Source organism: Crinia signifera, chromosome 2 (assembly GCF_055691185.1).
Source record: "Crinia signifera chromosome 2, ASM5569118v1, whole genome shotgun sequence".
Taxonomy (NCBI): domain Eukaryota; kingdom Metazoa; phylum Chordata; class Amphibia; order Anura; family Myobatrachidae; genus Crinia; species Crinia signifera.
Window position 1 is genome coordinate 269191177 of NC_139218.1, and position 17683 is coordinate 269208859.

The following is a 17683-nucleotide window of genomic DNA, read 5'->3' on the forward strand; positions in this document are numbered from 1 at the left end:
CATTACAAGTGAAAGGACCTCATGTGATGTATCACAAACGACCTTTGTTCCCCACCACCAGAGGTCCAACATCAGGACCGATGCACACGGGACTACACATCAGACATGGGACATCATGCGTATCAGAGTTAGGCCTATTTCTCGGCCCGATCAGTCGGGGACGGGTGAAACTGGCCCAATTCGTATGCGGGCCTTAAGGAACTTTTATGCTATATGGCATTGAGTTTAGGATTATTATTATATTTTTATCTACCTCATTGAAATTTGCATGTGTTAGAATGTCCAATTACATACTAGAATCACCTCTAGGCAAGTGAAGATGTGCTTAAAACTATGCTAGTATTTTTGCCTTTACAAATTCACAGGGTCAGATTCAATTGATATATCTCACCTGATTTCCCGTCTAAAAAGGTGACAAGAGTTCACGGGGGTTGACATTCAATTGATTGTTTTTTTTTTCATGCTGAACGCGCTTACAAACGTCATGTCTGCACTCAAACTGATGACTTCTTGAATTTCAGCTCGCCACTACCTGGGGATGCGAGCTGAAATGCCGCCACCATCACCCAGGTTCGCCTTAACAGAGCCACATTTGAATAGCTCCATTGGGTGTCCTCTAGCAGTGATAACATTTGAATACGGCCCATAGAGTAAGCACAGTGCAATTTCATGCAAGACAAGCTCTACATGCTTTCAGCACCAATAAGTTTTGCCCAAATAGTTATATATTCCAATAATTGATATCACAAGAGGCTGAAATTTTGTCTAGAGCAGGCCATTTGCTTAATTTTTAATACATCTCTTTTAAAAAAAACAAAAATATAATGAGAAGAAATTGAGAAAAGTTGTTTATTTGCTCTTACATAAGAAACAAGTAAAACTACTCAAAAAATTGTTATGACGCTTCTTTTACACAACTGTCCACCACAATACATGCATTTGTGCAACCCCACCCCCCATTTGAATACAGATCAGAGGAAATGAAGTACAAAAGTAAAGACTATCCATAATACAGTACTTTCCAAGACGTACATTATTTAGCAAGACCAACACCAAACCAAACAATCCTACCTCAACATGCCAATTTCATAACTTTCCCTTTTAGCACTGCAAACAAATGAAATCAATGACTAGGTACAACCTTTACACCACATAGTTTTATAAACTGTTTACTTATGCTAAATATAATTTCTAGATCAGCAGCTAAGTGCATGCAACAAGGACAATGTCAGAACTGTGCGTTACCTGCATCCTGTACAGAGAGCTTAGTCAGGAACAGCTCTTTAGTGATATATATGTGGATGCTTGGGGTATGGGTCATAGGGTCAACAGGGTTGGAAGGTCAACACAAGCATTAGATTGACAATGGGAAGGTGGATAATGAAAAGGTCGACATGAGTTTTTCACATTTTTTTTGTACATAATGTCAACATGGACACAGTCTTAGTGTACCGCATCCCCTTGCATGGTTCTCTGCTCTCACCATGCTTTGGCACGGAGCCTTGCTGCACTCGGCACTATTATATTCTGCCTCCATGCCCTAGTGCAGTGGTTCCCAACCCTGGTCCTCAAGTACCCCCAACAGTGCATGTTTTCCAGGTCACCTAGCAGATGCACTTATTATTCAGGCACATTTGAAAAGATCCACAGGTGGAGATAATTATAGCACTTGTGATTCTGTGTGGAGACCTGCAAAACATGCACTGTTGGGGGTATTTCAGGACCAGGGTTGGGAACCACTGCCCTAGTGGATAGTAGGGTATGAAATACCACTTGTCCACACACACACACAAAAAAAAAAAAAAGTGAAAAAAAAAAACCTCATGTCGACCTTTTGACTGTCAACCTTCCCATTGTTGCTTGTGTCGACCTTCCAAACCAGTCGCCCTTAGCCATGTTGACATATTTCAGGTGACAACCTTAATTGAGTCGACCTAGTGACCGTATTCCGATGCTTGTGACACTATATAGTAGCGATCTCTCTGGGTATTTGTACGCTAATTATTGGAATAGTTATGTATTCTTATGATTCATATCACACGAGGGTGGGATTAATTATCCTATTACTCCTCTAATAGTATGCTGAAAGACTGTCATAACTACCGTATTTAATATGTTCTTAATGAAGCAGATGCAAAACTAATGCTACAGACCAAGGTCCGGATTAAAATCAATGGGGACTGTGGTGTGGGCTAATTAATTAACAAGCTTAGTATTTCAGAGCTCCCAACACTTGTCTGATTCCACAGTAAAACAATAGCAGACATACTGGATTTTTTTTTTTTTTTTGCTGTTAAATAGCCACTAAAATTGTTTCATATAATCTTATAAATGAATTTCCTCAAATCACCACCACCTTCAACGGTGACTATATCCATATATTTTACATCAAGACTCATACACAGACACTCATCATGTCTCCTAAAGAGCGATACCGGATTTGTCATTTTTCCCTCAAAAAAGAACCAGTAGAAATCCCCAGTATGCAACTAACAGAGAATGGTTTGTTTGCAGCCTGTACTAAAGAAAGTGAAACACAGCTAGAATTGTGACATGTGTAGAAAATGAATCCCTATCTCCAGTATGCAAACAGTAGTGTTCCCGCTAGGCTGTTTTAGCGTGGCGCAGCACCCTGCCCGATTTTTAAAGGGCAAAATGCGCCCTGCCCCCACGCTAAAACAGCCTGGTGTCAGCCCGACAACGCACTGGGAAGCCCAGCGCCGCTGTAGACGGCGATGCCCGGCGCTTCCCCGGCAGCACAGCGTCTCCGGCAGGGCCGGGCCCGCCCCCTTTCATGGCGGCGGTGGCCGGGCCCGCCTCCTTTCATGACGTCGACTGCCCGGGACCGCCCACAGCTGTGATGTCGGCGGGCCCAGTCTGCCAAAATCCTAGAGGGAACACTAAACCCATGATACTAGGTTGGTGTCAGCAGTTCACTCTTAGGGGTGTATTCAACGCTTTCTGCGAGCTGTGACAGCGAGCAGTGCTGCCTGCTTGGTGTCACAGCACGCAGGGTCAGTATTCAACTGACCCAATGCACACATTACCCTCTGCTAGGTTCTTGGAGCGATGGGGAAACAGCATATGAGGCCACTAAAACAGCGAGGCTCGCGGCTAAATGCAGTGGGCTTCCTGCATTATGTTTGGGGGAATCCTTACTAATCCTCTGACAGCAAAGATTCCCCCAGAAGGTTGAATAGGGTGAGCAGCTGGCATGGGGGTTAAACGGCGTGGATCAGCTGTATGTTCTGTGTATACAGGCGATCCGCCGACCGCCCGTACAGCCGCACTAGGAGTCGTCCGTGATTGACAGCTCAGTGGGCGTACGCCCGCCCATTTAGGAGGTCAGTCCTGAAGGACCGGGCAGCGTGTTCTCTGCCTGGTCCGTCAAGACTGACAACCTAGATCGGCCTGTAGAGCAAATCGATCTGCAGATATATCGATTAGTGTGTACCCAACTTAAGTCATCTGCCCTTACTGCTTCAACTTTCACTGATTGGCAATCAAGCGATGACCAAAAACCTGTGGAACTCATAAACAAAAACAGAACACGGTGCTAGAACAAAAAAAAAAAAGCTAGATGCTTATAACAATCTGTACAACAGTTACCTGGGTGCTCATCGACAGTCAAGATTCCTACAGTTGTTTCTCAGACATCGGATTCCCGACAGTCAGGAGCCCAACAGTCTAAATCCCCCATAGATGGAGAATAGAATAGGTGGCACGTGAAGCTCACCAACGAGCCCGCAGCGTGGCAATGGCCCCCCTCGGGCACCTGAATGTCGGGATTCTGATGTCGGAGAAACGACCGTAAGAATCCCGACTGTCTGTAAATTATACCATAACCAGTTACCTACCCTCTGGGACCCTGCAGGAGAATACTGTTTTAAAGTGCTAATCTCCTGCTCCCTGGAATTATAAATCAAATCTCCCACTTTGTTTAGTGCAACCAGGGTACACCAAGGAATTTGCTACTTTAATCACTGACTGCTATGTGGGCACAGTAGTCCATAATGTCAGCAACACCCTCTGAGGGTGAGAATGAATAATTAGTAACAAACAAAATTTGACTACATATAGGAACCACTGTGCCCATCGGTCTTCAGGAAAACACACAAAAAAGTACAAAACAAAGAATTATAAAACAGATTTTTTTCTCCAAGTGATGGTCATTCAGATTACATAGGCATCACATTTATTATTGTGAATATCATGCTTTGTGAGAATAAAATAATTATCACAGTATTATGCCAGAGGGAACTTAAGTCCCGCAAGGGGTTCCAAAACAGCCCCCCCCCCCCCCATCTCACTTTTCTTAAATAAATAAATTTCAAATGGAGTGGCTTTAAGCCACTCTGCAAAAAAGAAAAATTCACTGAAAATTTATTTGCCACTCGGGAGAGCTACATAGACACTATCTCCAACATTAAAACAACAGATTGGGAATTGCTTTAGAAACACATTATGGTACGAGACACGGATGTGTGCCCAGGACCCCCAATCTTATGAAATAACGTTTGATTTGGAACTCCCCTTTTCCAGGCATGACAATGCTTATGGTGAAGACCATGAATGGCCCAGACCCAGACCTCTCATGATCTTCTTTGTATATAATTTTTCATGGTTACTTAAATGGAATGCTATTGCACAAGGAAAATGTCATATACACATCTTCTCATTTGACAAACAACTTGTTTTCAATGATCTGTGTATTTCCTATTGTACACAATGTGCTTATGCTATATTGATTTGTACTGCCTCAACAAAAGAAATTTGAATAAATAAATAATCATTACAGGAAATTGTTACAAATGAATAAAGAGTTTATTGCAGGCAGCATGTTATTATCAATACTAGCTTCAAAAAAGCATTTTCCTGAGGTGGGTAGGTGTGGCACTCATTCTCATTCAAGAAGAAAATGACGACAGGACCAAGTCGACGAAACAATACTTCCCTATAAATCAAACATAAAAGTACTAAGATGTCAACTATATGATTTGTGTATCTTTGTATTTATATTCTAGGGGTGTGGTACTCACATTCTAAACAGCTTTTGAGGCATGTCTGTCAGAGCTAAGCAGCATGGATTGGGAAATAAAGAATGATTACACTCTGGACAAAAATAACAAATTACATATTGTAATATTAATGTAACTTAAAACAGCAATCTATAGGTTAGTTTACCCATAATATTTAAGTGTTAATGTTTTTTTTTTTTTTAATAATGTTTCTGATCGGGAAGGGGTCATTATGTCAACATGCAGTAGGTCGTCACATGAAAAAGGATGACATGTCTTAAGTTTTTCGTGTGTTTGCTATGTCAAAGGCTGTCTTTTAAATAAAAGTGTGATTGGTTAGTCCATTATCACTTTCCAAAGCTTAAACTGTGGCCCTCCAGCTGTTGTGAAACTACACATCCCCGCATGCCTTGCCATAGTTTTCGAATTCCCTAATAGCAAAACTGTGGCAAGGCATGATGGGACATGTAGTTTCACAACAGCTGGGCCATAGTTTGGACATGCCTGTCCTAAGTGCTATAAGTATACTAATGGAAAGTAAAAATAATAGCGTGGCCCTCTTCTAGGTTATATGTAGGCTGGGAAATGTAATGGAGTTTTTGCCATGTGTTTAGGGTAGATCATCAAGAGCTCATCAGATCCGGTATCAGCCACATACCCATATATATGATGTTACTTTTATGCTTTTATATGTTCAAGTGTCAATGGGAGAACTTCTATTGTTTTTCACACCCCAATCTATGAGATATTGTGAGAGATATTAAATGACTGCTTTTTAGCGTGCACATAGGGTTCAATGTGGTTAGGTTTAGCCATGCATACCATCTTCACCTGGGCAAACTAACAAGCACGACATGAAATGTCCAGTGTTATCACTCACTTTTGAAGGAGCAGGCATTGGTAATCAATCGCACTCAACAATTGAATAGCTCTGCCAAGAGCCATCTGCTTTCCTCACAATACCTCCCCCCCCCCACACACACACACACACACAAACACACAATTTAAGCTCAAAAATACAACACTTAATATTTAAGATTGGAAGGTTAAAAATACACGCCATGAAGTTACGTGAAGCAGATGATAAACTAGCTCTACAGAAATATTTGCTGAGCAATGTGTTTTGCATCTGTTAATATTTCTCCTCTGGATCTATAAAATACATGTCCCTGCTCCAAAACAGGCTGCCATCAAGAAGATTACGAGTACAGCTGCAACCAATGAATTTTTACTTTTTAGCTTCAGAAATTCAGTATTTCCTTTCTTATTAGATAAATAAAAGCATTTATAAAGTTAAATACATAGCAAAAGGAATTCAGATTTGCGGCATCTATATTACGGTCCAATAAATTATATTTTTGTAAATGTTATTTTTTGGGGCGAATGTTCTCCAAACATAAGAATTCCAATTAGATCCACGGGTGGTCTTCACTGTGACCTCACTAGCCACCAACATCAGGGACTGATGCTTATTTTAATATTTGAGAAGAAATAAACATGTATCAGTAGAAAGCTACAAAAGAACAACCCATTCATACCTCTCCTCTCATTCACTAAACATTTCAAAATTTCCCTAAAGCAATGATGTCAAGTTTTGGCAGCCCTTCCATGGATTTCACACCTGTCATGTATCCCGAGAACAGGGCAATTTCACTACACCACCTGCTTCAGGATGTCTGGGTCAGGCTGGGTCAAGCTCACAAACAATTCATTCTGACAAGACCTTCTACTGCAGTCCTTCCTCAGAAGAAAACCAACAGAGGTCAAGCACTTTACTACTCTTATTCATTGTTTTGCAACCTTGTGAACTTTGGAAAAAAAAAAAAAAAAATTAAAAAATACAGTAGCTAGCAACAAATATTTTAAAAATATCTATTTTCATGCAGTGCGTATGAAGCAAAGACTGACTTTAAATACGCTGGGAAAAAATATCTAAAAAACTGACATTATTTTAACTTTTTTTTAAAAAAAAGCTCCCAATGTTGCCATATCCAATACTGTTTTTTTTCCCCGTTTTTTTGCAACGGTTGTGTGAAAAAGTCCTCCCTAGGTTCACTTGTCTGCAGTGACTTACAATGCGCTCGCACTTGACATGCATTTTCATCTGCTTTTTCTTCTTTTAATATCTGCATATTTAGTGTAAAGGCTTATATACTCTGAACTTAAAATTGCTTCTAGTAGTATTATTGGCATTTCACTTGCATTAAGGTATGGTTTTTAAAACCATTAGTTGTCCCAATTTTAGTGGTTAATGCACCCCTACCCCCCCCCCCCCCATACACTATGCGACTTTTCCCCTCAGAGAATTTGTATCCAATCCCCCTTGAGCTGCCCCGGGACCTTCCCGGCAGCAAGATCGCAAGCGGTACTTCTGCATAGGATCAGTAACATGCGATCCCTGTTCCCTGCCAATAGGAAGGGGTCTGACCCGGAGATCTTAAGTGCATCACGTATGATCTTTAGCTTCGATCCGATGCGCACAGGACCGCAAATCAGATCAGATGTCACAAATGCTATGTTGGTCGTTTTCACTTGATTTCTTGGCTCAATCCGCTGGAATTGGGTGAAATTGGGTGTAAATCGCATAGTGTACACTTTACACTTGTAATCAGAATGGGAATGCTTTGTGTACATATTTGGCATTCAATATTGCTAAGCAACTAGTACCAAGTACAATATGGGTAATCCCAAGTGCGGGCATATTTCTTTTCGGTTTAAAAATACTTTGCCTAGTGCTATCATGCCAGCTTACATTTAGGGCTATAAAATGCCCAGATGGCTGGGTCCCACGTGGCAGCGCTGTATAAATGTTCTCCTCTGTCGCTGGGACCTGCAATGTAATGGTGTGATGAGCATATATGCTAGGATAGGGAGTTGTAGAAAATTGTGATAGGCTGCAAGCTTAAATCTAGGTACATACCTAAAGATTTTTCGGTACTTGTGTAGTTTCACGGCGGCAGCTTACGCTACATTTGAAGCTACGCTATTAGCGTAGCCCAACGGCTGCCTTACTAGTGTAGTTTCACGGTGGTGGCCTAAGCTACATTAGCAGCGTAGGCTACCGCCATGAAACTACACAAGTACCGTAGTGTTTCCGGGAACTGCATCTCTGTCCCCGACAAGCCTACTCAGCGCCTTTCTCACACCGCCGGCGCCAGCATGATCCCCTCTCTTTGGCGGAGAGGGGATCATGCTGGCGCCGGCGGAGAGACGCTCCATCTGTTTCCAGCGTCTCAGACGCTCCAGTAATGATAGGCTCCTGCGTCTGAGTGGCTATTACGGCAGGGTACAGCAACCCTGCCTACAGGGTTAGGGGTTCTGTAGCGCCTTTTCAAACCCCCAATATCCACGGCAGCCCGAAGCGTGCAGAGTGCAGCGAGCCCTGCGAGGTGACGCGTTACGTGTCCTCCTGACCTTTTCATACCCCCACTATCCACTTCGAGCCCGAAGCGCGGCGAGCCCCGCGGATTACATGTAAAGTAATCCACATTCGCTCGCCACACTTCGGGCTCTGTGGCTCGCCACACTATATATAATCAACTCCATGCCGACGTGGATAGTGGGGATATGAAAAGGTCGGGAGGACGCGTAACGCGTGCGCTCGCCACGCTTTGGGCTGCCGTGGATAGTGTGGGTTTGAAAAGGCATTACAGAACTCCTAACACTGTTGGCAGGGTTGCTGTACCCTGCCGTAACAGCTACTCAGATGCAGGAGCGTCTCATACAGATCGAGCGCCTCTCCCCCGGCGCCAGCATGATCCCCTCTCCGCCAAAGAGAGGATCCTGCTGGTGCCGGCGGTGTGAGAGGCGCTCAGTATGCTTGCCGGGGACAGAGATGCAGTTCCCGGCAACAGTACGGTAGTTACTTGTGTAGTTTCCCGGTGACAGCCTACGCTGATAAAGTAGCCAGGGACGCTTAAGCAGCAGCGGGAACACTACGCTGATTCTGACAGGAACGCTACGCTGACAGCGTAAGCTGCCGCCGTGAAACTACATAAGTACCGGTTTTTCTGCCCAATCTATCTGGTGGTAACAAAAAAATGGTAATGTAGGGGAGCATATGACAATCGAACATTTTCCAAACAGTGGCAAGCAATGGTTAATCAGACATATTGGTTAAATCCATTCAATTAATTCAAAACATTCATCCATAATTTGGGATCAAATGGTTGATTGTGTTATTACCAGATTTTTCTTAACACCAAACAGATAGGAAAAATCTTTTTGGTGTTTACCCAGCTTAAAATGTTTTGCTCAACAGTTCACCAAATTCCCTCGGTTTTATTTGCTACATTCACACAGATTTGCATTTTATTGTTAGCGCCGATAGCAAACGTCTGTTTTGTGCACATATGATATTAAGATGGACACTCAGTTGGAACTGGTCAGAAACTGCTCACTGAGTGGATAGAGTATTTGTCCCACACTAATCTGACACATAAGCTTCAGCACAAACCATAAATCTTAACGGAGGTTACGAAGGAAACTCCATCTCAACAATGGAACCATTGTATAGAAAGGACCCGTTGGGATACAAGTGGCAGCTGTGTATATCTCCCATCAAAAATATCCGTGTCATTGTTAACAAGCTGTGGTCCGGACATGGAATAGCAAAAATTCCCACATGTGGGTGAACTGTAACACATAAAATGATCAAGCAAGCAGAGCAACTATGTTTTATCATTTTCTGACTTACTCATATCTAGTTGATTTCTGAAGTTCTACATTACTTTGCGGGTCATTTCTGGTACAATCGCTGCAATTCCTGACAAAGCTAGGTGGTGTTCTGCTGCCACTTTCCACAAGCAAAGATTGCATACTACAGTGCACTAATGGGCCCCACACACAGGGCAACATGAAGGCATTTTCTGAACAATTTTACTAAATCACTCCGAAAATGCCTGAAAAACACATGTAAAATAGCTGTGTGTGTAGACCACACAGCGATTTAAATGCGCGGCCCCGCCGTTCCGCCCAAGATTCAGAACGGAAAGGGTCAGATAATTTCAATGCGGTCATTTAAAAGCTCCTGCACATCTCCCGCATGTGTGGCACGGGTAACCAAAAAATGTATGCCTGATACGCTAGGCAACACAAGGTAGTTTAAATAACTCCAATAAAATATACATTTTGCACAATCTAAAAGGTCTAAAACATTCACATAAAATGATAGGGACAAATGCATATTCTGTGCTACTGTGTTGAATGTTTTATGTTACTAGCCATAAACCTTTGTGTTCACCGGTAAATCCTCACATTTAAACCCTTTACAATGGCATGCATTGTTTTCAGATTATGATTGCTGCATGTACTACAGTATTAGTACTTTTGGATACCACCCAACTCTCAGTACAAACAAACTCTTCTGAAACATGTCAGAATTTCCGCTACCTCCTGTGGACAGAAAGCTAAACATTATCATAACAGAAACCAGTCTTATTACACAACAACCTATTTAAAAGAAATAAAAGTTAAGTGTACAGTATGCTTTCAATCAGTTTGCAGTGCGGCTTCAATGCAGCGTGTTTGAAGTGAACCTGAGGCTCTTTAAGCTGTTGTGTAAAATATACCAGTATACTCTAGAAGCCACAGCCTGGTAGGCATATTTGGTCTAAGCCTGTGATAGCCAATATCGCACACACACATGGCACACTTTCTACTATATTATACCCCTTTTACACCCAAAATTCGGATCCAACCTGGCATTTGGACCACTGATCCAAGCCAGGTCAGATCCGGAATTTGCACAGTTTACACTGCGGTGCCTACCCACAGATGACAATCTCCAAGTGCAGGGACCAATGTAAGCTGCTGGGCTGCCCCCCAGCCCCCATCCGCGAGGTGAAGGGATGCCGCACACAGGCATCTGACCCGCCGCTTTCCCGGGTTTTTGCAGCGGTGTAAAATGGGTATTAGATAGATCGACAGACATAGAGAGATTAACACACATAAAGAAGGCATAACGGTAACACTACATCACTGCCGAATGTGGAAAGAACACCAAGGATTACATTTAATAGATTGTGCTTTTTAATACACAGTGTTTTCAATCGCAGGCAATGTTATTTAATACAACACCACATTAGTTCTTGCATGGTGTATAATTGCCCTTCAAAAGCAAAAGATGCCGAGTCCAGACGGATGCTGAAGACATTAGGTACGTGCCTTGGGGTGAAACTTGCTGTTGGGTGGCACATCATGCCACCTTGCATGAAAGCACAGCTAGACTGATGGCCAGATAAGGCCAAGTGAATCTTTTTGTTATAACCTTATTTTATTATTATAGTTTTGCAGCTGGTGAGTGAGCAGTGAACAATGGTCAGTACATTGTGATGGTGGGTGGGGTGAGGCTGGTGCTGCTTTGTCAGGAGGCCCCAACATGAAGGGGGCAGTGATGTCATGACTACTGATAATGTTGTGCCTAGGGGTGACCTGACACCTAATTTTGCCCCTGCAGGGGTGGCTTTAATCATTTCTGCTTAGTAAATGTTGGCCCAAAACTTAGAGTGCTCATTAATAACCACCTCTATTATCTTATCTGGAAAAAAAAAATGCCTGAAAAACAAGAATTATATATATAAAAAAAAATAAAAGTTGATGTACTTGTTGGCACCACTGTATAAAACATAAATATTTATAATGTGTCACAACCTAGTTCTCTTGTGTTAAAAACGTATTGAAAAAGCAACGCATTCAACGGTCGCCATTAGTTTCCATGTGTTTTACTCCTTTTTCCATAACAAGTGTAAACAAATCCTGAATGAGTTTTCTGGAAACATCGGAAAAACTATGAATTATGGTTATAGCCTGAAGTAACAAAAGATGTAGCTCACACTGTTCCTCGGGAAAGACAATGGAAAAAATCATGACATTATGGATAATAATGTTATAGGATCTCCTGGATTATTTTGCATTTGGAAGTGGAAAGCTTAAAAAACACTTCATCAGCCAACACCCATTATGGCTGCAGCCAGCAGCCTTACTAACTAAACTGCAAAGCAGCATCCTAATGATGATGTAGTGACAAGCTACTGTACCATGTAACACTGCACCACCGAGCAATACCAGAAACTCATCATTTCTGGGGGGAAACTGCTCTTCAAGCACCAGTAATCCTCATTAAAACCAGACTGATCAATAATCTATACATCAGTGAATCCCATATGGTGTCCAAGCTTTAATGAGCAGGGCCTTTCCCATCACAGTGATTGTTTTCCAGTTATCATTAAACAACACTATTGAACCAAATATTATGGTAGCCACATCAACAGGCAAGTAAAGAATAATGTAGATAGAGATCTGTCAAGTTTATAGATTGTAAGGTTGCGAGTGGGATCCGCTTCATCTTTGACTGTTAATTTGATTGTGAATTTGTCAAAATTGGTGTGAAAATTGAAAAGCAAACAGAATGAACTGTACCCTATATAGGAAATATAATCTTATTTTTTTCACAGAACATTTTTTATTTTAATTTCTATAACAAATATGAGAGATGCTGGCATTTTTAGTAATTTAGATATTTTGCATAACTCACAGATGTTGATACAGGTTGAGTATCCCCTATCCGAAATGCTCGGGACCACGAGCATTCCGGATAGGGGAATTTTTCGGTTTATGGAATACATTTTTTTTCCCATACTTACCTGTCCCCTGATGGTGTCCGGTGGTCCCTCGGCATCCACGCGCGTCCACAGCAGGCCTCCGGCATCTTCTCTGGGTCTCCAGCGGTCCCAGGAATGCATTGCGCGGGTGTGCGTGCGCACCGGTGACGTCACCGGCGCGCGCGCACACTCGCGCAATGCATTCCTGGGACTTGGTAAGTATGAAAAGAGGGTTAGGGGGAAAAAAAAAATATTCAAATGATTCCAAAAACCACGGTTTTTGGAATAATTTGGATAATGGATGCAAGGATATGGGATACTCAACCTGTACTCAAATCAGTTTTATTTGATCAGTTTCCAATTATAAAGCGCAATGTAATTTGCACTGCTATATTAGAAGTTATTCATAAATAAATTAAATTGGGCATGTCAATTTAATTAAAAAGCTGCCATTATCTCTTTTGTGGAATTCTTTTACTAACGCTAGCCCTAATTAAAAGGTTGAGATTGACCATGTGGAAATACTATATTTGTTGACATATTCAAAAGTTAAATGAATGTGTACGGATGGCGAGCTGAAGTATGTGAAAAGTCACCTGTTAGATCGCTCAAACGGGTCTTTTTGCAGCGTGCCCATTAGTTTAGTCAGGTTTAGCAGCGGGTATGGATCATTGGATAGACACCAACAAGGTTGACAAGCATTAGGTTGACACCACGGAAGGTCGACACAAGCATTGGGTCGACATGTGAAGGTCAAGCGTCAAAAGGTCGACATAAGGTTTCACTTTTCACCCGAATGTCAACACAGTCGTCATGGACACTGACACGTAGCACAGCGTCTTCTCACACGGCTCGCTACACTTGGCACACTATTTTATCCTCCTACCATGTCCTAGTGGATGGTGCATGAAATACCACCTGTCGGCACATGTCGGCTCAAAAAAAATAAAAAAAAAGGAGTGAATACCCCAGGTCGACCTTTTGATTGTAGACCATTCCATGTCGCCTTAATGCTTGCGTCTATCTAATGACCCTGCCAACCTAACCAATTGTTATGTTCAGTATCGATTAAGATTACTTACAATTTTAATTGCACCTACTTTACATATTCTTACAGTACTTTACACTCCAGTCCATTAACCTACCAGTATAAATTTGGAATGTTCAATGAAACTACACAAAACGACCACCTATAGATTGCATCTTGGTTGGAATAAAGCAGTAATGCGGACACTATTCCAGCATTTTAATGCTCATTCCCAAAATATTCAGAAGACACAATTATAGCCATGTAATGACCATGGGCCTGATGCAGAGCTATGTACAAAGCAGGTAAATGTCAGTCAACAGGATTTGTCTCTGAACTGCTGCTTGCTTACAACCATCAGATGCACATCGATAAGACTTCCACTTTCAGAATAATGCTATGGTCACCCAGCATGGCCACAGTTAGTAGGGCGCCGGAGCTCTTGTAGCAGTATACAAAATGCAGCAGCAAGCTGCGACAAGGCCCCCAATATGGTCCCAACACGTCTTTGTTTGATCACAGTTACCACACAAAAACGGTCCCGGACTGTCAATCACTTTGAAAATAAATCCTCATTGCAATGATCAATGCAGGAATATTGCAGTACATGAACATTGCGACTTGGATGCATGTGTAATACAAAAAAACTGCTCCACTGTGTACACAAATCAACATAGCATTTATGGGGTATATTCAATGCCGGTGCGAACGTCCGGCAAAGGGGGTTAAACTGCAAGGATCGCAGAAAACCGGTGATCCTCGCAGTTTAACCCCAGCGCCGGCTGCTCGCACAAGCAACGTTCCGGGGGAATCCTCGCCGTCACAGAACTGCGAGGATTCCCCTAAACTGCGAGAGCCGCGGCTAGTGCAGCAAACTCGCTGTAATTAGCCTCGGCTCTCGCAGCTTTTGGAGGCACATACGCCAATTCTCCCTCGCTCAAAAAAACAGAGCGAGGGGGAATTTGCGTATGAGGGGGGTCAGTTGAATACTGACAGGGTGAGCGGTGACTGCGAGCAAAAAGTCCTGCTCGCAGTCACCGCTCGCCCACGGCATTGAATATATGCCAATGCTCTTTAACGAGCTGTGACAGCTCGCGGTTCAGTATTCCACCTTTTCAACCTTGCTGGGTTTTTACAGTGAGTAGAAAAGGGGCATGTAGCAGCCAAAACAGCGAGGCTCACGGCTAAATGCAGCGGGCACCCTGCATTAGCTGCGAAGCTCGCCATTTGGGGGAATCCTTGCCATCCTCTGAAACCGAGGATTCCCTGAAACGTTGAATAGGGTGTGTAGCCGGTGCTGGGGATAAGCGGCGAGGGTGGCTGGAAACAAGCGACCATCACCGCAGACACCCCCTCGCCGGTGGCATTCAATACCGCCCTATCTCTGAATCAGACCTCAAGTCATACAAGGATTTTCCTGCTACTACACACCAACATAAAGGTGTTGAAATGAGGGAGGGTCTACTTTAAAAGGAAAACTAGTTGTCTAGTTATAATAGCTCTCAGATAGCCACATGGATGTAATATAATAATTTTTCAAGTTATTTCTCTTTATGAATTATTTGAATTAAATGCCTTCACCAATAATAGCCAATTAAGAACGAGCCCAGGGAATTCCATTCTTGTATGCAGCATGCTTACGTGCCAGAAGCACACACTGCTACCATTTACTGTACACTGCATGTATTCCAGGGTACGTGTGCACGGCCATAGCTCACCTGTCCTATATACAACCCTAACAAAATCTCAGCAAATGATAGAACGATACAGCAAAAAATATACATTTTTAAATATAAATCTATTTATACTAATAATGTAATCCATATCAATTATAGAAATAAAGAAACAAATGTAGCCAAGTCATTCATGTACCACCAAACAGCAATAAACCCTACCATATTTACCAGGGATGAATGTGTGAAGCCGGAATCCTCTCTAGACAAGCTCTGTGCGGTGTACTCGAGAGCATTATTTTCTCCTTGCTGTTTGCAGATATAAGCACAGTTTCTCTCCAGTACTGTGCAAATGCCTTTAAAAAGGATTACACTAGTAGTGCAACCCATTCCCAGCCTGTTATTGTGTGCATTTCCAGCATCCCTGGATCCATTTGCAGAGTGCCTTCCCCTGACTCACTGTAACCGTCTCAATCTGCATCCTTTCTCAGGCGATGCATAGCGAGGACCTCTCAAGCCTAAACGGAGGAAAGCACTAAGGAGGGGGTGGTGAGGCAGCAGGCAAATGAAAAATCCTCACAAGGCAACAGTAATATTAAAAAATATATATTCGCAAAAGAAACCCACTAAAAGCATCCAAATATACAAAATCAATTCCCTCTGCTCTTCTAAAGACTGCCTCAGGCGATGCCCAAGATGAAGAGGAAGAAAAAAAGAAGATGCAGTTACTGCTGCTGACAGAATCTTAAAGAAGCTACAAATACTCTTCCCTCCCAGAGAGCATTGCGCTCATGCTCACAGTGTTTTTTTTTTTCCCTGACCCAAATTTACTATTTGATGTTTAATACTTCACTATAGATTTTAACAGTAGAGAATATATATATAAAAAAAACAGTATGAAACAGGAAGGGGGGGAAAAAAAGCAGTCATCATAGTCACTATGGCAACATAATTTGCTTAAAGGCCAGGAGTATGTATGCTTTGAATGCTGTGGAAATGGTTCTCTGACAACTAATCTCTAGGGAGCTGCAGACTGACAGAAGCTATCTTACACTAGTCCTATTTCCTCTATTCCGGGAGCGGGTGGCCGGGAACTTTCCATCTGCTTCAATGATCACTTCTGATATAGAGTATTGTCATGCAAAACAAAACATGGCTGAATGGCTATGTAGTACAAATTAAAATAAATCTATCTTGTGACTCCTTTGGAGAGTGCATACATTTTACTACATCACAAAAAATAAATATAGGTAAAAGAAAATTCTCCACAACCACCCTCTCTTGGTTTGCACCACCAGCCCTGCTCACCAATCACTCAGTAACTCATTGTACACTCCTCCAAAAGCAAAGTGCACATGAGGAGAAGCCCCATGATGTTATCAGCACTGTTTTTGCATATTCACAGCCCATCAATGCTCTAAAGCATGCGATACCAGGGACAACCTCTCATTCACACAACGCAAGGTGTAAAAAAAACGGATGCTTATGCAGGAAATAGAGAAAGGTTAAAAAAAAAAAAAAACATATGCCTGATTTTGGCTACACTACCGCCCCCCTCCACCCTCACTAGCCAACCAACAAATGATTTTTCTCCCGTTTTGGTAATAAAAGTCAGTCTGAAATGACTTTTACTGCTGCCAGAGATCTCCAAAAATGGCAGGCCCTCCCGAAGCAGGGCCTGCCCCTGTCTACATTCCTGTTGGAACTACCAGTGTTTTCATGGTGTTGGGCTTTCCCCTGATGTCACCCCCCCCCCACCCCTGTGAAAGCCTTGGAGAGTGTGAGACCCCCCACCAATCGAAAACGGAGCCGAATTTGGACGCGTACGAATGGGTCTGAATCAGCTGTATGTCAGAGACGCAAAAGGCTGGAGGCTGAGGTGACAAGATGTTGGATAGACACAGGGGGCAAATGCCAACAACATGGGGCTGGAGATACAAGAGGTAGGCAGCAGGAAAGACAGGGGGATGCTGCAGCCTGCAGAAGGTCCAGGCACTATGGCTACACCTCTGCATAGTCTGCACCATTAAATTATTATAAAACATTTTATGTACATAAATAAATGATGCAGCCTATGGTCGGCGAGCAGGGCATTTCGGTGTTCCCAATTCCAACAGCACCTATAGTGATCCTAACCCTGCAGCAATAGTTTGTATAATAATAAAAACTATGTCTGCAGTAAGCTGAGGAATATTGTAATTAACCATCTTCTTCCAAAGACTTGAGGCTGTTACAGTAAATAAGCTTTCCAACAACCCTGCATGAAAACATTAAACAGCCAGTGTGTTTAGCAATTAACTGCCCATGCATACATTAAGTCCTGAGTTACTAGTAGTTCCAAGTATACATATAAAATAGTCAACC

The 17683-nt window shown here is 42.6% G+C and overlaps 1 protein-coding gene across 10 annotated transcripts in view; it reads right to left on the minus strand.

The window, feature by feature from the left end:
* The window catches only part of DOCK9 (dedicator of cytokinesis 9), a 235561-nt gene that overhangs the window by 191113 nt on the left and 26765 nt on the right, over positions 1–17683 (minus strand). For 4 of the 10 annotated variants that reach the window (XM_083168610.1, XM_083168607.1, XM_083168600.1 and 1 more), the window contains exon 1: positions 15551–16081. The exons of 3 other annotated variants lie outside the window; for them this stretch is intronic. In XM_083168610.1, the coding sequence (XP_083024736.1) occupies positions 15551–15709 (159 nt within the window). In that variant the 5' untranslated portion in view covers positions 15710–16081. Of the gene's footprint in view, positions 1–15550; positions 16084–17683 lie in introns of those variants that run through there. 3 more of the 10 variants (XM_083168605.1, XM_083168603.1, XR_014469714.1) reach the window with 2 other exon arrangements.